General features: G+C 42.2%; 1 protein-coding gene and 1 long non-coding RNA gene across 7 annotated transcripts in view; both read right to left on the bottom strand.

Moving 5' to 3' along the window:
- LOC144683762 (uncharacterized) overlaps positions 1–21,933 on the bottom strand; it is a 1,025,508-nt gene that overhangs the window by 785,045 nt on the left and 218,530 nt on the right. The gene's annotated exons all lie outside the window — the stretch shown is intronic.
- Positions 1–21,933, bottom strand: part of atp8a1 (ATPase phospholipid transporting 8A1) — a 488,126-nt gene that overhangs the window by 288,632 nt on the left and 177,561 nt on the right. For 4 of the 6 annotated variants that reach the window (XR_013577307.1, XM_078546831.1, XM_078546839.1 and 1 more), the window contains 4 exons: positions 9,420–9,547; positions 8,527–8,604; positions 6,741–6,829; positions 5,772–5,816 (listed from right to left, as the gene is read on the bottom strand). Coding sequence is in view for 5 of the 6 variants with exons in the window: in XM_078546831.1 (XP_078402957.1) it covers positions 5,772–5,816; positions 6,741–6,829; positions 8,527–8,604; positions 9,420–9,547 (340 nt within the window). In the remaining variant the exon portion in view is untranslated. The remainder of the gene's footprint in view (positions 1–5,771; positions 5,817–6,740; positions 6,830–8,526; positions 8,605–9,419; positions 9,548–21,933) is intronic. The other 2 variants (XM_078546849.1, XM_078546858.1) reach the window with 1 other exon arrangement.

The following is a 21,933-nucleotide window of genomic DNA, read 5'->3' on the forward strand; positions in this document are numbered from 1 at the left end:
AAAATGGGGAACTACAGGCCAATTTTGCCCGATATCAGTCATTGGGAAAATGCTGAAATCGATTACTGAGAAAGTGGTTACAGGGTACTTAGAAAGTTATAATATGATTAAGCAAAGTCAATACGGTTTATGAAAGGAAAGTCAGATGTGACCAATTTATTAGAGTTTTTGAGGGTGTAGCTGGCAGGGTAGATTAAGGGGAATCTGTGGACGTAGTGTATTTAGCATTCAATAAGCTAACACACAAAAGGTTATTGCACAAGACAAGGCCTTATGAGGCTGGGGTGATATATTAACATGTACCATGGATTGGTTAAAGGGCAGAAACCAGTAGGAATAAACATGTCATATTTGGGTTGGCAAACTGTTACTAGTAGGGTACCACAAGGATCAGTGCTGGGGTCTCAGCTATTTACAATCCACATTAAATGACTTAGATGAAGAGGCCAAATGTAATACATCCAAGTTTTCTAACAATACAAAGATAGGTAGGAAAATAAGCTGTGAGGAAGACACAAAGAGTCTGCAAAGAGATATAGATAGGTTAAGTGGGTAGGCAAGAAAGTGGCAGATGGATTATACAAGGGAACTGTGAGGTTAGTCACTTTGGTAGGAAGAATAGAAAAATAGAATTTTTTTGAAATAGAGAGAAATTATTGAATTTTGGCAGCTCTGTACAAGAAACACAGGAAGTTAAGATGCAGGTACAGCAAGCAATTAGAAAGACAAGTGGTATGTTGGCCTTTATTCTATGGGGGTTGGAGTGTAAGACTAAAAAAAGTCTTGCTGCAATTGTACAGGCTTTGGTGAGACCACACCTGGAGTACTGTGTACAGTTTTGGCCACTGTACCCAAGGAAAGATATGGTTGTGTTAGAGGCGGTGCAATCAACTAGATTGATACCTGGGATGAGAGGGTTGTCCTATGAGGATAGTTTGAGTAAAATAGGCTTATACTGTCTGGAGTTTAGAAGAAGGATAGATGATCTCACTAAAACATGTAAAATTCTGAAAGGACTTGACAGAGGTGGTTTCCTCTGGTTGAGTAGTCTAGGAATAGGGTCCATAGCCTCAGGATAAGGGGTCAGCCATTCCAGCCTGAGATGAGGAGAAACGTCTTCAGAGGTAAAAGCAAAATACTGCGGATGCTGGAAATCTGAAACAAAAACAAAAATACCTGGAAAAACTCAGCAGGTCTGACAGCATCTGCGGAGAGGAATACAGTTAACGTTTCGAGTCCGTATGACTCTTCAACAGAACTAAGGAAAAGTAGAAAAGAGGTGAAATATAAGCTGGTTGAGGGGATGGGACAGGTAGAGCTGGGTAGAGGGCCAGTGGTAGGTGGAGGCAAAGGAGAGATTGCCAAAGATGTCATAGACAAAAGGACAAAGGGATGTTAATGGTGGTGATATTATCTAAGGAATGTGCTAATGGTGACATTAAGGGTAGAAAGCAGGACAGGCAAGTAACAGGTAGCCCTAGTGGGGGTGGGGTGGAGGGAAGGGATTAAAATAAGCTAAAAGGTGGAGATGAAACAATGGATGGAAATACATTTAAAAATAATGGAAATAGGTGGGGGAAAAAAATATATTTAAAAAATATAAATTATTGGAAAAAGGGGGATTGGAAAGGGGGTGGGGATGGAGGAGAGAGTTCATGATCTGAAGTTGTTGAACTCAATGTTCAGTCCGGAAGGCTGCAAAGTGCCTGGTCAGAAGATGAGGTGCTGTTCCTCCAGTTTGCGTTGAGCTTCACTGGAACATTACAGCAGGCCAAGGACGGACATGTGGGCATGGGAGCAGGGTGGTTTGTTGAAATGGCAAGCGACAGGGAGATCAGTGTCATGCTTGTGGACAGACCGAAGGTGTTCCACAAAGCGGTCACCCAGTCTGCGTTTGGTCTCTCCAATGTCGAGGAGACCACATTGGGAGCAGCGAATGCAGTTGACTAAATTGAGGGAAGTGCAAGTGAAGTGCTGCTTCACTTGAAAGGAGTGTTTGGGCCTTTGGACAGTGAGGAGGGGGGAAGTAAAGGGGCAGGTGTTGCACCTTCTATGGTTGCATGGGAAGGTGCCGTGGGAGGGGGTTGAGGTGTAGGGGGTGATGGAGGAGTGGACCAGGGTGTCCCGGAGGGAACTATCCCTGCGGAATGCCGCCAGGGGGGGGTGAAGGGAAGATATGTTTGGCGGTGGCATCATGCTGGAGTTGGCGGAGGATGATCTTCAAGTCATTTTATCATTTCTGCAGGGTTTCCATTCATGCTTCTGCTTTTCCTGGCTTCAGTTCTTTTATAGCTCTAAACCTCTTCGGAGGGCTGTGCAGGAGCAGGTTTGAAGTGTCATGTGTTCTACTATGCTCCTACTTCTCATGTTAATGATGTTAATATTATGACCAATGGGACTCAGGGTTCCTTGATATAGTAACAGAGTATCAAGCTTGATCTCTATTCCAGTTCTTGCAATGAGTGTGACAGGTATGTCGCTTACTACACTATCATCAGTAGTGGTACTTGCAGTAATTTTCTCGCTGTGTGCCACAATGTCAAATGAAATCTTCATAGGGCATTGGTTCTGGAATAGTGATTGCAATGTTCCTTCAAGCTTTATAAAGGAGATTCATATCTGTTCAACTTGAGAAAAGGCCTGATGTAGTAGATGCAGGGCATGAAAATGCTTTTCAATACACTTTGGAGGAACTGTTCTTTCTTGGAAGCAACAGTAGTATGATTTAACTTATCAGAAAGATTGTGACCTTATTTTTTCGCACTTATACATCCAGGAAACAAAAATCACAGAAAATATATTTGAACTTTGAGGCACAATTTGTTTTAAGTTGTCAAATTACAGAATGCTTAACACATCTGTTCGTAATTTCCTCGCCCCCAATATTTTAATGAAGTTCTTAGAAACATAGAAGAACTTATGGCATTCTAGGAGGTCATTCAACCCATCTATCTGTGTTGGCATACCTTGTACATTTTAATGCCCATCTTAATATAGTAAACAGCACCCATCTGAGTAATATTTGTCAAGTACACTTCACACATATCATGGGATTTGCCTTCTTCTCCAATGTGGTCATTGTGCTCCTCAACAAGTCTTCTGCTATTCTCCCTTAGTGTACATCTCCTTACACAAGTTAATAATTTCTCATGTTACCTTCTCTTTAAGTCATTTTATCATTTCTGCAGGGTTTCCATCCATGCTTCTGCTTTTCCTGGCTTCAGTTCTTTTATAGCTCTAAATATTCCACACTTCAGAATATTAGTTCCTAAATCATCCTGGGAAATGTCTTCTTTCTTCTATCTAATCTTTACTTCCTCAGGTACTATAAGCGCTTACTTATCTCTCTTCAGCCAAACCTTTTATTTTCTGCTAGAGTGCACCCAGCCTTTTTTTAAATGTGAAAAACAGTGGCTGGAGCATTACAACATAAACTTTCATTATACATGCATCCAAGGTAATGTTAAAGATTTTAGCAAATAGATTGGAAGTCAAAGCAAGCCATTACATCGGCTATGATCAAACCATTTTTAGGAAAGTTTGTGCAATTAGGGAAGATGATTTGTGGAGCAAGGGAGGCTGTGATGAGAATGTTAGGCGAAAGGATCATAGAATACCAACAAGAAGTGTATGCCTGCTTTGTGGCTTATAAAAAAACTTTTGACCAGGTAAACTGGCAAAAGCTGTTGAAAAGTGTTGGAGATGATCAAAGTTGCCTGGAGAGATAAAAGAACGATTGTAGCTCTGAAAATGGGACAGGCTGCTACAATCAGGACAGTATTTGGTGAAATTGAACCTGGTGTGATCGGGTCTGAGGTGGGACAAGGCTGTCTACTATCACCATTGCACTTTAACATCTATGCGGAAGCCATGATAAAAGCACAAGATGAAACACAAAACAGTATCAAAGTGGGAGGTCAATTGTTGAAGGTAGTGAGATTTGCAGATGGCCAAACCCTAGTGGTTAGGCACAGCAGAAGGTCTCCAGATGCTAATGGGTAGAATGAATGAAGTGGTGAAAGCTTACGGAATGAAAACATAAAAATGACAGAAGTCGGGAATATGGGAAAAAATAATGGTGGGAAAAGAGAGGTCAGATAAATGGTCAAGAGCTGGAACAAGTATCACAATTTAAGTACCTAGGAAGAATGTTGTCAGAAGGTTGTTGCTGCCATAAAGAAGTTGGAGCTAGAATAGGAATGGCAAAGAATGCATTCTCCAAACATAAAAAAAATGCTCAGCATAGCAATGAGTAGCGATCTTAAGAAAAGAGTGATCAAGACTGTGATTTGAAGTATCTTGTTGTATGGGGCTGAAACATAGGCCTTAGGAAAAGTGGACATCCAAGGACTTGCAAGTTGTGAAATGTGGTTCTGGAGAAGGATGGAGCAGGTCAGTTGGAGAGTACACAAGAGTGATGAAGAGGTTCTTAGGATGGTAGAGGAGGAAAGATCATCAGTGAATATGGACCCGTAACTTCTGTGCTCCCCAGCTTCGGGCTTGGGGGGGTACCTCAAGGATGTGCTGGGGAATCCCTCTGGGAGGTTCCCAGCTCAGGGTTTGCACGGCAATTGCCCAGAAATGCACACTGGACAATTGTGCTGTGCTGGGAACCATCCAAAAGTGCGGTTTAAATCGCAAATTTCAGATGGTTTCGCAGGGGTTACACCAAGTTACCCAGAAAAAGGTTAGAAGAATTAAAATCTCTTCTAACTTCTGAGTAACTATCGTAAAGACTTAGGCTGACCCTTCGGGACCCTCCCCGCCCCCGACCTTGGACCCTCCCAAACCGCCATCCACCCCCAAACTCGGACCCTCCCAAACCACCCCACACCCCTGGACCCACCCAAACCACCTCTGACCTCCCAAACCACCAACCCCCGACCTCAGACCCTCCTTAACCGCCACCACCAACCCCAACCCTGACCTTCCGGCCCCTCCACCCTGGGTCTCCAACCAATCCCCTGCCCCCGCACCCTCAGCCGACAGCCCCGCCCCCCACAATCCCTGGGACACCCCCACCCCCCAATCCCTATCCACTTACCTTCTCCCTGGCCTGTCAGTTTCCCTGGCCCTTTAAATTTACCTGCTTTACGGCAGTGAGTGCCATCAAAAAGGGAGCGCGGCCTCCTTGAATCCACCGGAGCTACATTTCGCTAGGGCCTGCAAGGGGTCTTTCGCTGCAGGTCCCAAACAGCTCCGGCGATCAGAAGTGCCAACATAATTTTCAAGACCAGGCAAGTAGGTATTTATTTCTTCTAATTTCTGCGGGCCAGCACTTTCCGACGCTAGTTGGAAGTTACGGCCCAGTATGTTAGACAACTTGAAATTGAAAATGGGAGGCTCCTACAAGCAACTGAAGAGGTAAGTGCAAGAGCATGAGGTGTGGAGAAATAAGCAGAGAGCCTGCCTGCCCTTAGGCAGGCACTAAAGGCACTTCACACAAGAACATAATGCCAAAACCTACTGAAGGAAACCAGCCTACATGTGTCTTGAACAGGGCAGAAATACACTGAGAGGAATTCACATTAATATTCAATTAACCGGTTGGGTTCAAAAACAACTTTCATATATTCAAACGTAAATTTGTAATGAAACAAATACATAGTTCTACCCACTTGATAGTCCAACTCATGGATGCTAGCATAATATGTGGAGAAGGCTTAGTGAAAGTCAGCCAGGGTTTTTGCATGCTTTGATTGGATTGCTGTGCATTGATAGCTATATATCCTAACAGTCATATTAACGCAAAGAAAGCTACCCAGTCTTACCTACAATCTTCAGAGTACCTAAACTCCACACGGTCAGGAAAATGACTAGTGAAAATGGAAAAAGGAAAGTGGACAGAGAATCATAAAGCACAAGATGGAGAGAAAAACAAGGAAGCCCATGAGAAAGTATTTAATAATCTACATCTAAAGTTACTCTAACTATTGATCTAACAGAATTTTAAAATCTTGCTTGTAATTATGCAGACGTTATATGTAAAATGCTGAATATTTAATAGAGGTGAACATCTTTCAAAATATAAAGCTTTAGTTTAGGTCAGAAACAAATGAGGAAAACATTATTAGTTCATTGTGAGTCTTTCCTTAGGTCAGAGATTTATTACAATATAAACAATTACAATTGGAATTGCTATACATCTGATTTAACTTGAGATTAGTAGCCATGTAGTGGGATCCATGCAATGTTAATAACAATAAATGGCACACTAGTTTTAAAGGAAATTTATATTCCTGTCCAACTTCAAGGAGACAGTATTATGAGATGTAGTGCTAAGCTGTGTGACATAGGGTCAGTTTTTTGCATCCATAGGCAGAAAATGCCAGATGGGTTTTAGTATCCCCACTGGCGTCACTAAATTGAGAGATTAGCTTTTTACCTGTTTTTCTATCCTATCCCTGTCTCAATTTCTGATATTGCAAACGTACTATTGTACATAATGTCAAAGGACTGACAAGGAGGGGAGTTGGGAGGGAAGAAGCACGAGAAAGTTAGTTCATAATTTTGCTCTTTATTAGAGATATAAATTGTTAAGTTGACATTTTTCCCCAAAAAAAGCCATTGTTTCAATGGGATTCATATCACATCAACCAGTTAATAAATTTTCTGTGTTGGAAATTATTGTTCCCTGAAGCGCCAAAAGTAACACACACTGCTTGGATAAAGGCACAGATTTAAATTTTATAACTGTAGATTGCTTAGGAAATCTACAAAATAAAGATAAAGACACTTACCCATAAGCAATCCCTGCTACTGTACACTTCTTAAACTCCATAACATTGCAGGTTAATGTTCCAGTCTTATCTGAGAATATATATTTCACCTGTTAAATGTGAATTGAAGTAAAATTATGAAATTTAATAACAATATAGTAATGGTTTGTAACTGAATACAGGCTTAAATTAATCAATGAGAAAACCCCAATAGATCAGCAATTATGGGGTGATAAAGATAGCTTTCAGAAATGGGTTTCTGAATTGCTGCATTGTTCAGGTTCTCAGAGTAGTTAATTCACACATGCATTATTTTTATAACAAACGTTAAAAAAACATGTTAAAATTCAACTATTGGCTTTCACCTGTCTGACATCAACAACTTGCATTTACATAGTCACTTAAATATAGAGAAACATCCCAAGATGCTTCACGCAAGCATAATCAGACAAACGTTGACATTAATCCATGGAAGGAGATGTTAGGTGTGGTAGCCATAAACTTGTTTAAAGAGGGCTTTGCTTCAAGAAAGGTCTTAAAGGAGGTGACAGTGGTGGAAAGGTTTTGGAAGGGGAATCCAAAGCATAGGGCTTAAGCAGCTGAAGGTACATCCACCAATGATGAAGGAAATGGGATGTGTAAGAAACCAAAGTTTCAGGTGTGCAAAGATCCTAAATGGTCGGAGGGCTGAAGAAAGTTACAAACAAGGGAGGGTGACATCATACAGTAATTTGAACATAGGGATGAAAATTTTAAATTGAGGCATTGGTGGATTAAGGGTCAGTGTAGATAATAGAGCACAGGAGTGATGGCTGGCAGTACTTAGTTAGGTTAACAGTATGGACAGCAGAGTTTTGGGTGAGCTCAGGTTTATGAAGGGTGGAAGGCAAGAGGTCAGCCAGTGAATAGTTGAATCTGAAGATGACAAAAGCGTAGATGACTTTTTAAACAGCAGCTGAGGGAAGATGGTGACCTAGTGGCAAAGTCACTGGACTACTAATCCAGAGGCCCAGGCTAATGTTCTGAGGACCTGGATTCAAATCCCACCACTGTAGCTGATGGAATTTGGATTCAGTTAATAAATCAAACTTAAACCAGTTTGATTGGTGACCATGAAACTACTATAGTTTGCTGTAAAAACCCATCTGTTTCACTAATGTCCTTTAGGGAAGGAAATCTGTCATTCTTACCCTGGTCTGGCCTACAACTGATCCAGACCCACAGTAACGTGGTTGACTCTTATCTGCCCTCTGAAATGGCATAGCAAGCCACTCAGTTCAAGGACAGTTGGGGTGGGCAACAAATGCTACCTTGCCAGCAACGTCCACATCCCATGAAAGAATAAAAAGATGGAGGGCACAGGGAGGCTTAGGCGGTGTTATGGAAGTGGAATTATGTCATCTTTACGTTGGAAACTATATGGAGTGTCAATGGGGTGCCAATGTTGTGAAAGTCTGGCTCAGTTTGAGACAGTGGTTAGGGAACAGGATGGAATGGGTGGTAAAGAAATGGAGATGAAGAGGGGCACGTGGCTGCAGTAGGAGTTGCAAAGGCTATGGCTTCAATATTCCTAATGTTTAATTGGAGGAAATTGTATCCCATCCAGGATTGGATATTAGACAAACAGGCTGACAACACACATACAATGGTGGGGTTCAAATAGGTAATAGTTAGGTAAAGCTGGGTGTCATCAGTATAAATAAAAATACAAAATTCACTGTGCCTTTTCTATGTGCATTGGATGAGGCATAGCTGGATGGTTTCACAAGTACACAAAATAGCTTTCAAAGTATAGGACAACTGTTACCTGTCCCAGTTCTTCATTTAGATTGGATGTTCGAGCCATGGCAGGTGTATTTGTTGGTTCATATAACATGTCCATGTCCTGGTAGGAAAAAGTAATACAGATAAATAATATTCTGACCACATGCACTCATTTGTAGATTGTGAAAACTAAATTGTCCTTAGCTGGCGTCAACGATTTCTAATTAAATAAAAACACTTTTGCAAAGAGGGATGAAGCTTATACAGTGCCTTTCATGTTACAGGGACGTCTCAAAGCATTTCAATTAATTGTGTAGAATCTCTGAAGTGGGTGGAGGAATTTTTTTCATAACACCTGTCAAAATCTAAGGAAACTATGAACAGTCCAAACTAGAAGTGGATGTTGAAGAATATTGCCTATTGTCACATTTTACATTTAACACCACTATCATGTCTTTCTTCTTGTTCTACTCAGACCATTCTTCAGAGATTTTCAACTCCCTTCAGTGTTAAAATCATTACCATTAATTAGGACATGTAATCTGTAGTGCCATTTTGCTTTTGAAACTAGTAAAAATTAAAACAATATGCTTTAAAAATTGCAATGCAGCAAAAATCTAATTATACAAATAATTATTCTCTAAAAAAGAATTCAGTGGATGCAAATAGGATCAAGACAAAAAATGTCAGTTTCAGGCAGCGGAGCACTAAGATGTCACAATACCACCAATGGAAGTTGGAGGGCTCGAGCAGAAGTAAACAAAATTAATGGATAGGTTCTAGCTTATAGCAAAACATACTGGTAAAGTCCGACGTTTGAAAATTACAGGAAATGTAACTTACAGGAAATAAAAACATCTGCAAGGCTTTTGATACATTATAGATGGATCTTTTCTGAGTCACAAATTTTATTGTAAACTGAAATCTCATACTTACCCAATTAATGAAAAATGCTTGGATAAACTTTACAACCTCTAGCGTAACTAATAGACTGATTGGAATGAGGTTATTAAAGAGGATGATGAAGGTTAAGAAGTTCAATCCAAAATAGCTGGCTCCACTACCTGTAAAAGAAAATGATTTTAAATATGAATTTTTTTTTAAACGGAGAGAGGGGTAAGAATTTGCAGTGAAGGGTACGGTTGCTTTACAAAGTAAGATGATATCAAATAGCCTGGATTTTGCTGCACTAACCATGGTGAAGTGAACAGCGCTCACCATTATTACACAGTAAATTTGATAGCAACTTCTGGCATCCGCACAAATGCAATTAAATGTGGAAATTTAGAAATAGCTGTCAGAAATAGGTGCTCACTAATAGAGGTGGCATTGAAATCAGGTGATGGCATGAGCTTGAGTAATTAGCCACTAGGTCCATGTTAGGGATAGTGTATTCAGGATTGAGGTTTTAAATGATGTAATAAGTGATAACTAATTACTTATGAACAGCATTTCTGGCCATGAAAAATTAAATTTTAGAAGTGTAAAGTCTTATTACCTCAAGAAAATTGATGTTGCATATTTTTGAAAAGAATTTTTAAAATTAAAATTCTCAAAGTTTCTCTTTTATCTTGCTACTTTAATTCTCTCTACATGCCTCAATCTTTATTTTGCTCCCCGTGCAATGATGAAAATGTAATTTATGTAAATTATGTACTTTTTAATGTCTGTGAGAATCCTTCAATCTGATTGGTTCAATGCCTCACTGCAACTTGCACTGCTCAGACACCACAGACACCCGCTGTCGAGGGTGTTCCACTGAATCAGACATGGGATTAGTAGAAACCTCTGCTGAAAAGCCTGCAAAAAGTCTCTAGACAACTGTACGAGGTGAACCATGAAAGCCATTTCTTTGCCACTGACAGAAAATTCAACAGTAACATTGAGGCTGATACAGTCCTAGAAGACTGATAAATTCCTATACAAATTTTAAACTTTCATTACACTGTGTTGAAGTTGTAATATGAAATTCAATAATTACAATATCAGAGGCTCACTATGTTTACACTTTAGCATAGAAGCAATATGTACTCCTGTAGGTTTTATCACATGCACTGCTCAATCTGCAGCTTCCTGCAAATGTCACTGGTTAGAGCAGATATCCTGGCAAATGAAGCCAACTGTAATATCCAACACATTTTTTCTTAAAGGGCAGGATTCTTTCAATGGTGGGGCAGCAGCATGGTTCTGGTCAATGGTAACCCCAGGATGTTGAAAGTGGGGGATTCAGCTATGGTAATGCCATTGAACATCAAGGGGCGATGGTTAGATTCTCTCTTGCTGGAGATGGTCATTGCCTGTGTGGCGCGAATGTTACTTGTCAGCGCAAGCCTAAATTTTTTTAAAGTTCGTTCTAGGCCAGCATTTATTACTCATCCCTAATTGCCTTTGTTCAGAGGGCATTTTAAAGTTAACCACATTGCTGTGTATCTGGAGTCACATGTAGGCCAGACCTGGTAAGGACGGCAGAATTCCTTCCCTAAAGGACATGGGTTCCTTCCCATGTGGTTTCATGGTCATCATCAGACTTCTAATTCCAGATTTCTATTGAATTCAAATTCCACTATCTGCCATGGTGGAATTTGAACCCACGTCGCCAGAGCATTACCCTGGGTCTCCGGATTACTAGTCCAATGACAAAACCACTATGCCACCACCTCCCCTACACCCAGGTCTTGCTGCATTTGAACATGGACTAATTCAGTATCTGAGTCATCGCGAATGGTGCTGAACATCCTGCAGTGATGTCCTGGAGCTGAGATGATGGACCTCTAACAACCACACAGAATCACAGTACAGAAGTGGCTCTTTGGCCCATCGAGTCTGCACCAACATGTGAGGAACACCTGACCTACCTACCTAATTCCATTAACTAGCACTTGGCCCATAGCCCATACCACAACCATCTTCCTTTGTGCTAGGCATGACTCTAACCAGCAGAGAGTTTCCCCCGATTTTCACTGACTCCAGTTTTGCTACGATATCCTGATGCCACACTCGGTCAAATGCTGCCTTGATGTTAAGGACAGTTACTCTCACCTCACCTCTGGAGTTCAGCTCTTATGTCCATGTTTGAACCAAGGTCAGGAACTGAGTGGCCCTGGCGGAACCCAAACTGAGCATCAGTGAGCAGGTTATTGCTAAGCAAGTGCCACTTGATAACACTGCTGAAGACCGAAATCACTTTACCGAAGGTCGAGAGTAGACTGATTGGGCAGTAATTGGTTGGGTTGGATTTATCCTGCTTTTTGTGTGCAGGGTATGCCTGGGCAATTTTCCACATTGCCAGGTAGATGTGAGTGTGGTAGCTGTACTGGGACTGCTTGGCTAGGGCCACGGCAAGTTCTGGAGCACAAGTCTTCAATACTATTGATGGGATGTTGTCAGGGCCCTAGTCTTTGCAGTATCCAGTGCCTTCGGCCTTTTCTTGATATCACATAGAGTGAATCGAATTGGCTGAAGGTTGGCATCTGTGATGCTGGGGACCTCTGAAGAAGACTGAAATGGATCATTCACTCGGTACTTCTGGCTGAAGATTGTTGCCAATGCTTCAGCCTTATCTTTTGCACTGACGCGCTGGGCTCCTCCATCAATGAGGATAGGGATATTTGTGGAGCCTCCTCCTCCAGTGAATTGTTTATTTGTCCACCACCATTCACGACTGGATGTGACAGGACTGCAGAGCTTAAATCTGGTCCATTGATTGTGGAATCGTTTAGCTCTATCACATAATGCTTGGCATGCAAGTACTCCTGTGTTGTAACTTCATCAGGTTGACACCTCATTTTTAGGTATGCCTGGTGCAGCTCCTGGCATGCCCTTCTGCACTCTCCATTGAACCCAGGGCTCCCCTGGATTAGTGGTAATGGTAGAGTGGGAGATATGCTAGGCCATGAGGTAACAGATTGTGGTCAAGTCCAATTCTGCTGCTGCTGTTGGCCCACAGCGCCTCATGATTGCCCTGTCTTGAGTTGCTAGATCTGTTCAAAATCTATCCTCGATGTGAAGACAGGACTTCGTCTCCACAAGATTGTGCGGTGGTCATTCTTACCGATACTGCCTTGGCCAGCTACATCTGCCGCAGGCAACTAAAGCACAACAAGCCAAAAACTGTAACAAACAAAATATTGTGTTGAAATTGGAATAATGGAGAGGTATATTTGCCTGCTATAAATGCAGACTTGGAGAATGCATCCTTAATATCTATTAAAGCAACACCGCGCTAGAGAAATTATTTTAGATAAAATAATCCCACTTGTTGTGAGTAATTATTCTCTGCTTAGTACTTCCTCACAACATGACAACTAAGATCAGAAAGTAAATGGAAGATTTAGAACAAAAGCAGAAACACACGAGCACTATGATATACCACAGCCTGATTTGTTCAAACATTTGAGATCGGCAATTTTCCTTCAGTAGTTTTAGCACATGCAAAGAAAACATCTACCCCAATATGATGTTTTGTTGATATTCGGTCAGGATCTATCTACAAACATGATTATATAACAGGAATTGGAAGCGATATTGCTTCATTCTCAGGATCAGGTCATTAAGCTGAGCATTGACAAGAAAAATTGAAGGGGACCACTTTTTACAATTAGTTGAAACATCTTCTGGAAACTGCAAGTTTTAGCTACGGATCTGGTGTAAATTATAAGCCATGTCTTCTGAAACCCTTCAGAGGAAGGAGGGTTAGAACTTTCGGCAGCCAGTCATCTCAGTACACGATATCACTGCATGAGTACTTCACACCAATATATCTGACCTAACCATCTTCAGCTGATTCATCAATGACCTTCCATCCAACAAGTCCAAGATGAGAGCTATTTGCTAACAGATCAACACATTCACAATTCCTCTGATAATGAATTCTCTCATGCCAGGCTACAGCTAGATACAGACAACATCCAAGCTTGGGCTAATAATAGTAATTAATATTTGTGCCACATAAGTACCAGGCAATGCCCATCTCTAAAAAGAGAAAGCCCAAACGTCAACCCCTCCCCTTGCCTACTGTACTGTCTTCAAAAAGTTCATTACTATCAATGTATTGCTGGTCACCTGTGACCAGAAATTAACTGAACCAATTTTTTCAACATTGTGCCTGTAGGAGCAGTGCAGAGGCTGAACCTGCGCATTGAGCAGTTTCATGTCTGATTCCCTCAGGGGCTCACATTTTCAGGATGAATGAAAACATAACATTCAAGGAATTCAACAGCAGCCAAGGCAATGCAGCCCACTTGATCAGTAGTCCCTTCCATTGGAATCAATGTTCACCTCCTCCATCATTGGCATCCTGTGGCTCCAGTATGTACAATCTTCAGGATGTAGAGCAGCAAATCATCAAATTTCCTTCAACACCACCTACCTCCCCATGACCTCCACCACTGGGAAGGATAAAGCAGCAAAGCCATTGGAACACCATTACCTCCAAGTTTCCTACCAATTCATATACAATCCAGACTTAGGCATATATTGGCAATATATAGCACATTGCTACTGAGTCAAAATCCTAGAATTCCCTACCTAAATCCAGCATGGAAGAGCCATTATCACAAGAATTGCAATAGTTAAAGGGTAAGGCCACTTTAAGGGATGTTAGGATTATGTAAACAAATTTCAATGTATATATATTTATTTTCTGGAATGTAGCTGTTACTTACAGTTTAATGATTCTGGGATGGTTCAGTGGCCAAGTATGTAAATTTAAATAAAACCAAAGGAAAAACAGTTAGATACTAAGCATTCCCATCATTAGTTTTGGACTGAAGAAGAAAAAAGTTTAGATGACAGGTTCATGGAAACTTTTTTTTAAAAATAGATGTTTCCAGAAGTGAGATGTGTTTTTGAGACCAAAGAAGACTAAGTGCAATGCAAAGAGGAATTGCTGTGTATGCTATAATGCACATTGAAATCTGATAATTTACAGGCTAACACCAGTAACACATGAGCATGTAATCAAACACACTGGAGTAAAATCCCTACTTGTTGACTAATGTCCTTCAGAAAAGTAACATAAGAGCACAAGAAATAGGAGCAGGGATTGACCATATGGCTCGTCAAGCCTGCTCTGCCATTCAATATGATCATAGCTGATCTTGGGCTTCAACTCCACTTTCCTGCCCACCCCTCATATCTCTTGATTCCGAGACACCAAAAATCTGTCTATCCCAGCTTTAAATGCATTCAACAATGGAGCATCTACAACCCTCTGGAATCCCAAAGATTCTCAACCCTTTGAGTGAAGAAATTTCTCATCTCAATTCTAAATGAACAGCCCCTTATCCTGAGATTGTGTTCCCATGTTCTAGACTCCCCAACCAGAGGAAACAATCTCTCAGTGTCTACCCTATCAAGTCCTTTCAGAAGGTTCAATGAGATTGCCTCTCATTCTTCTAACTTCAGAGAATATAAACCCAATTTACTCAGCCTATCATCATAGGACAACACCCTCATCTCAGGGTCCAATGTAGTGAACCTTTGCTGTACCGTCTCCAATGCAAATATATCCTAAGTATGGAGACCAAAACTGCACAGTATTCCAGGAGTGGTCTTCCCAAACCCCTGTACTACTGTAGCAAGACTTCTTTGCTCCTGTAGTCCAATCCCCTTGCAATAAACACCTTTTAAAAATTATTCAGCTTTTATGTTCTTACGACCAAAGTAAATAACTTCACATTTCCCTACATTATAATCCATCTGCCATCTTGTTGTCCACTCACTTAACCTGTCTACATCTCTTTGCAGCCTCTCTGTGTCCTCCCCATAGCCTATCTAACCCCTAGCTTTGTACCATCAACAAACTTAGGTATATTATTCTCCAACTCTTCATCTAAGTCATTAATATAAGTTGTAAATAGATGAGGCTCCCGCACTGATCCCTGCGGCACTCCACTATTCACTGCATTCCAACTTGAGAAAGCCCATTTATGCCCACTCTCTGCTTTCTCTCCATGTTAATACATTACCCCAACTCCATGAGTCCTTATCTTGCTCATTAACCTTTTGTGCGGCAGCTTGCTGAATGCCTTTTGGAAATCTAGGTATACCACATCTACTGGTTCACCTCTACCTACCTTACTTGTTACATACTCAAAAAATCCTAATAAATTTGTCAAACAGGATTTCCCTTTAGTAAAACCATGTTGACTTGTTCTAATCATATTATGCTTTTCTAACTGCATTGTTAACCTTCCTTAATAATAGATTCCCGCATTTTCCAACAACTGATGTTAGGCTACCTGGCCTGTGGTTCACTGTTCTCTCTCTCCCTCCTCTCTTGAAAAGTTATGTAACATTTGCCAACTTCGAATCTGGACCATTCCTGAAAATAAGGAATTTTGGAAAATTATAGCTAGCACATCCACTATCTCAGAAGTTCTCTTTTAGAACACTAGTGTGTAGGCCATCAGGTACCATGATTTGTCAGATTTTAGTCACTTGATACTTATTTCAATACCTTTTCTCTGCTGATATTAATTACCTTAATTTCTTACATTTTATCTTCTAAGTTACCGTCTATTTCTGCTTTGGGAATTTCATCTTCTACCATGAAGACGGACAAAATATTTGCTTTTTTTTTGTCATTTTCTCGTTCCTCATGATAATTTCTTCGGCCTCTGCTTCTAAAGGACCAACATTTGTTTTAGCTGCTCTCTTCCTTTTTATATACTCATAAAGGTTCTATTAACCTATCTTTATATTTCTGGCTAGTTTACTCTCATATTCTACTTTTTCCCTTTTTATCAACCTTTTGGTTGCCCTTTGATGGTTCTGAAAACACTCCCAATCCTCAGACTTGCTACTGTATTTTGCAACACTGTAAGCCTCTTTTAATTTAATATTATCCTTAACTTCCTGAGTGAGCCACCGATAGATGTTTCTTGCTGAGTTTTTGTTTTCCAATGGAATGTATATTTGTTGAACCTTTTGAATTGCTTCTTTAAATGTTTCCCACTGTTCACTTACCTGCATACCTTTCAGTCTATTTACCCAATTAACCTTGGCCAGTTCTCCCCTCATACCAATGTAATTGGCTTTGTTTAAGTTTAAGGTTCTTGTTTGCGATTGGAGTATCTCAGTTTCAAACTGAACATGGAATTCAATGGTATTATGATTACCATTTCCCAGTGGATCTATTACGATGACATTACTAATTAACCCTAAACAAAAACAGAATTACCCGGAAAAACTCAGCAGGTCTGGCAGCATCGGCGGAGAAGAAATCAGTCAACGCTTCGAGCCTTCACGACCCTTCGGTTCTGCCGAAGTACTCAGCTACTGGAGTCTGAAAAAAAGGAGAGTAGCAAAAGAAGCATCTCTTTCCCCCTGTGCATCAAATTCCCAACTACACACACTGGGTGGAATTTTCCCATCCAACCCACAGCGGGCGGGAGCAGAGAATCCAGCGATAGGCAAAAAGTCAGAAATCTGCCAACGTAAGAACAGCTTGCAATTCTCCTGATGGTGGGTTTGTGGCGGGTTGGTTATCCCGTGGACTAGTGGCGTGAACGCCATTTGCATTCATTAACATCTCATGAATGCTCTTTAAAACAGCTACTTGCCAGAATCTTGTCACGTGTTCCAATCTTGTGTCACGCCAGCAGGAAATTATGTTGGCTTCAAACCTGTTTGAAAAGGGGTGGAGTGCATAAGCTGGACTCAGTTTGCTTCGAGGTGAGCACAACATACATAGCTTACCTGCCATTGTGCTGTGCTGGTCTTGTAGCGATGAACGCCACTCTGCTGGGGCTGTAGGGTTGGTTTGCTCCTGCTCTTTGTCTACATTATCCTGAAGAACACCACTGTACTGTGGTATTTATGCAGGCCTCCACTTTCAGAAACTAGCACTTCAACTGGGATGGGCTGTGAGGAGAGGGTAAGGTTGATGAACACAAACGGGCAATGGGGAAGGAAGGCTGTAGGCTGTATAATGGCAGTGAGGGGGGAAGGGTGAACACGACGGTGCCTTTCTGGGGTCACCCTCTAACCTCTTGTTGCTGCAGGAGTGAACAGGAGTCTGCTAAGAAAAAAAGGAGGAAGACCTCCTTGGGATGAAAGCCACGGAAAGCCAATGGCTTCATTAGCACTATTAGGGCTACTCAGAACTCAGTGGCTTTACATCACAATCACTACATCTCAAAAGTAATGCATAGGAATTTAGTATTTGAGAATGCAGGCAATAGTGAAGGAGGCACAGCTGTATCATATATACCATTCCATCAATGACCTGTTCATCAGATTTGACGCTCATGGGCCAAAGGGCATCCACTCACAGCAGACACACGGGAACACCACCACCTGGAAGTTCCCCTCCAATCATCATCCTGATTTGGAAATATATCGCTGTTCCTTCCCTGTCGCTGGCTCAAAATCCTGGAACTTCCTCCCTAACAGCACTGTGGGTGTACCTACACCACATGGCCTGCAGCGGTTCAAGAAAACAGCTCACCACCACCTTCTCAAGGGTAATTAGGGATGAGCAATAACTGCTGGCCCAGCCAGCGATGCCCACATCCCAAAAACGAATTAAAAAAAACTGATTGGTCATTAATATGCCACATCAGAGATTAGAGCACAGAGTTAGATCAACTCAGTTAAACTTTAGCATGCCACGCAGGGCTCAAAATGTTACATATCTGCAGCACCATCTTGGACAACTCAATGAGTGTGCTAGTGTCTCAGGGACAAGGCAGCATCTAATGATGCACACACTGTTGTGATTAAGATGTGGACATGTCTAGGGATCTCCACCTTCCGTGCATGTCTTGTCTCCTGCCATTACCACGGAGGAGACACAAATGCCACTAGAATATCAATGCTGATGAGCTGCCCTCACTCAATGGTGCTCTTTGAGGAAGAAGGGTTAGAAACACTTACATCACATACTTCCAAGAAAGATTTAAACACATCTCCCTGACATCACACAAGGGTGTGGAGACTAGTTCAAATGAGGTTGACATCACAGGAACGTGAATCTCTCAGTGGGACATTGAGCAGGAGGAAGGCTAAACCTCAAAATAAGAGGATTCCAAAGTACAAAATCACAACGTCTTCAGTTGACAAGAACATTCATATAACCACCAAATGTATTGACAAAAGTGCGATTTCTTTACACATATAGCACACCCGTGACCCAAAAGTGTCATCAATTTTTCTTAACATTCCTAACTCTACTGCTACGCCTGGGAGCAGCCCCGACATCCTCAGCAGAGGTGGAGGCAGCCTGCTGACTGCTACGTCCTGGTGTCTGTGATGACTTTGGCGGACATCCTCTGGTGGCCCAAGGCCTAGAGTGCCCCGGTCTGATATGGGGCAGAAGCGCCCTCGGCAGCCTGAGAAGCTGGAGTGGATGAGGTCACAGGCAGAGGGGGCTGTGAGTGGCCACACACCCTTGGTGTGTGTCCAGCTGACACTCATCCTGTGGGTGCCTGAGGGCCCTGCCCCGACTCCTGCAGGAGATGGTGCACCTGGAGGGAAGTCAAGGTGCTTCGTCCCCATGTTGCCTACGTCCTGATGGTGCCCGCCAGGGTGTGAGACCATGGAGTACAGGGATAAGCGCAAATCTGGCAAGACCTGCTGGACCAAGGTCTCCATGGTAGTCACCAGCTTTCCCATGGTGACCTCGAGGTGTTCATATGTAGGAGCCAAGACATCAGATAGAACGCAGACGTCCTCCTCCATCGTTTGTTCTAGTCTGCTGAGTGGCTGTCGAATTTCTGCCTGATGTTCCGCCACCTGTCGTTGCATCTCCAGCATTGAGTTGGTGGCCGCTCTCAAAAGTTCATCATCTGACTCAGACTGAACGGATGGCTGGTCTCCAGTAGCCCTGGAGGCCTGAGCTGTCCCTGCCTGACTGCTGCGGGGATGTGTCACTGAGGTGTTCTCCAGCAAGTGAGCCTGAGCCTAGCCTAAGTTGTGCCCCATTGACGCGTGTATCCCTGAGCTGGTGGAGGGTGCGTGTGAGTGCTGTGACGGTTCTTCCAGAGCTTCCTCTTCGGATGTGGTCTGGGGGTTCATACAGGTGCTGGACTGGCTTGGGACCTCAATTTGCTGGTGCCTTGAAAATAGAGCTTCAGTTAATAAGCATGAGCTAAATAAGACTGCATGTAACTCATTGTGATTGTCAGGATTTGATGAAGTGATGGAGCTGTGATCTGTACTAGATTGCCAGCAGAAGCCGATCCTCTTCCCCACAGAAGCGATTCCTGTCCTCCTCCTCCCACCCCCGGCAGTCTGCAATCTCTCGGGCCTGTTATGTGCCAGCTTGGCCTGTGTGAAGAAAGAAAGAAAAGCATGTGATGAGAAGGTATTGAGCAGAGGTTGGGTGAGATGCATGTCTCCTGTGTGTGGTGAGCCCTCCCCTAGAAGAGCCAGAGGGTGGAGTGTGAGAAACATGACAGATGGGATGGTGGTGATGTGAAAGTCTCGGTGAGAGAATGAGTGTTGATATGTGTCCCCCGCTAATAGTTGTGTGAGATCCCTGAAGAGAGTAGCCATTTGAGTGCATGATGAGAGCTTGATATTGGAGGAAGTTGAAGGATTACCTACCCTGGCGGAGAAGATGAGATCATTCATACTCTTCCTGCACTGGGTGGCATTTCAGGTGCGGTTGCCAGCTGTGCTGACCTGCTCTGCGGCGGCCTCCCAGGCCAGAGAAGTGAGGCTGCTGCACTTCCTGCAGCCTGCACTCCTTTGATCAAGGCCTGGAGGGCTTGATGGGTGAAGCGGAGTGCTGTCTTTTTCTTGCGGCTCTTGACTGCCTTCTTCTAGCTGCTAGGTATCTCTGCACGTGTCCAGAAGACAGGGGGGCTGGACAGAGTGAGATTATGCATTGGACTGGCCTTTAGCTATGGCGCCCAGACCTTCGACCCCGCCAGCTTATGGCGAGTGGACAAATCAGCTCCCGACCCACCAGGTGATTCGGCCCGATACTCGCCTGTGCATAATTAATGATCGAGCGCGAATTCCCACCACTCCAGCCAGCGGGGTGAACGTCGCCAAAACCGCCCCTCACTGCACTTAGTCTCATAAATGGAAAATTTCACCCTCTGTCTCCATCTCATTCTGGCCTTGTCTCCTTTCCGTGTGTCCCCTTACTCTGTCAGTTAAGCCACCTGTCCTGGCTTAAAAATGACTAGTCCACACTCTAAGGTGACTGAATACTTTCCATAATGGTCTAGCATGCCACTTCAATTTTCTAGAACAATTAAAGATGGATAATAAATGCAGCCTTTTCCAGTGTCCTGCATATTGAGGACAAAAACATTGAAACTTTGGTAAAATGATTAATTTTCCATTAGTATTCTGTGCAGAAATTTCCAGTATGGTGGAGACCTAGTCAAAATACAACTTTTGAGTATTAGTATATTATACTATTTAACTATTCAGGGAGCAATGTCATTTAATTGCCACATCATCTCCTCCCAACAAGTAGCTTAATTGGCATTTTTAGCTTATTGTGACAAAACATTAACCATGGTGTTCAATCTATATCAGAATTTCCTAACAGCTGTTAGTATAGCGCTAAGTTCCGAACATTCGGGCTATTCAACTCCACAGAGCGATAAATTAATATATAAACATAGCAGCTGAGAAACTTGCTTTGCTTCCTTCTCAAAAGTATTATGAAGGGAGCTGGGCCTTTAAGCTGAAACCCAGAAAAAGCATACTGAAGGAGAAGAATGCACAAGTACAAGAGGTATAAGTCCTTTTTACATCTGATGTTCCTTAACTGGTAGAACTTACAGTCGACTCAGCAGGCCATAAGATTAGTTGTAATCAGCTAGATGGCAAGTGTTTTAGAATCAAATGAAAATACTTGGGCTATTTGTTAGGTCCTTTTTGAAAATCGTATGTTTAGAAATGTTGACAACCAATTATAAAATGGCAAGATAACCCCAAAAAAGCTGTCACTTTCAAAGTACACTAAGGCCAAAGCACCGAGGCAATTAAATAAGTTCAATTCCTTTTTATTTCACTAAATTCAAGGAAACTTATTTCTGTGTGGGATTACATTACATAATTTGTTTTTTTTTGAGAAAACTGATGCCAAATGGTCTTCATGCATGACACAGGAAGCATGATGATGAGCATGCAGCAAGGCACAAATTTATGATTTATGCTGCAGCCATAACTAATTTCCATCAGTTGCATTACATAGAAGAAAGAGAAGAGAGAGAAAGAAAGATAAGGAAAGTAAGATGGAGAAGGGGAGGAGGGTGAGCCAAGGAAGAAGGTAAGATAGAAAAGGTGTGCATTTTTGATTCATTTCAAAGAAATTGCCTTTAAATAATAAAAGGGTAGTCAGAGGAAGGCAGAGGCCAATTAGGGACTAAAAACATGTCTTCTTGTGGAGGCAGAGGGCATGGTTGAGATACTAATTTAGTAGTTTGCATCTTCTTTCACTAGTAAAGAGAACACAGCCAACACTGCAGTAAAGAAGAAGTCA

This window comes from Cetorhinus maximus, chromosome 1 (genome assembly GCF_964194155.1).
Source record: "Cetorhinus maximus chromosome 1, sCetMax3.hap1.1, whole genome shotgun sequence".
Taxonomy (NCBI): domain Eukaryota; kingdom Metazoa; phylum Chordata; class Chondrichthyes; order Lamniformes; family Cetorhinidae; genus Cetorhinus; species Cetorhinus maximus.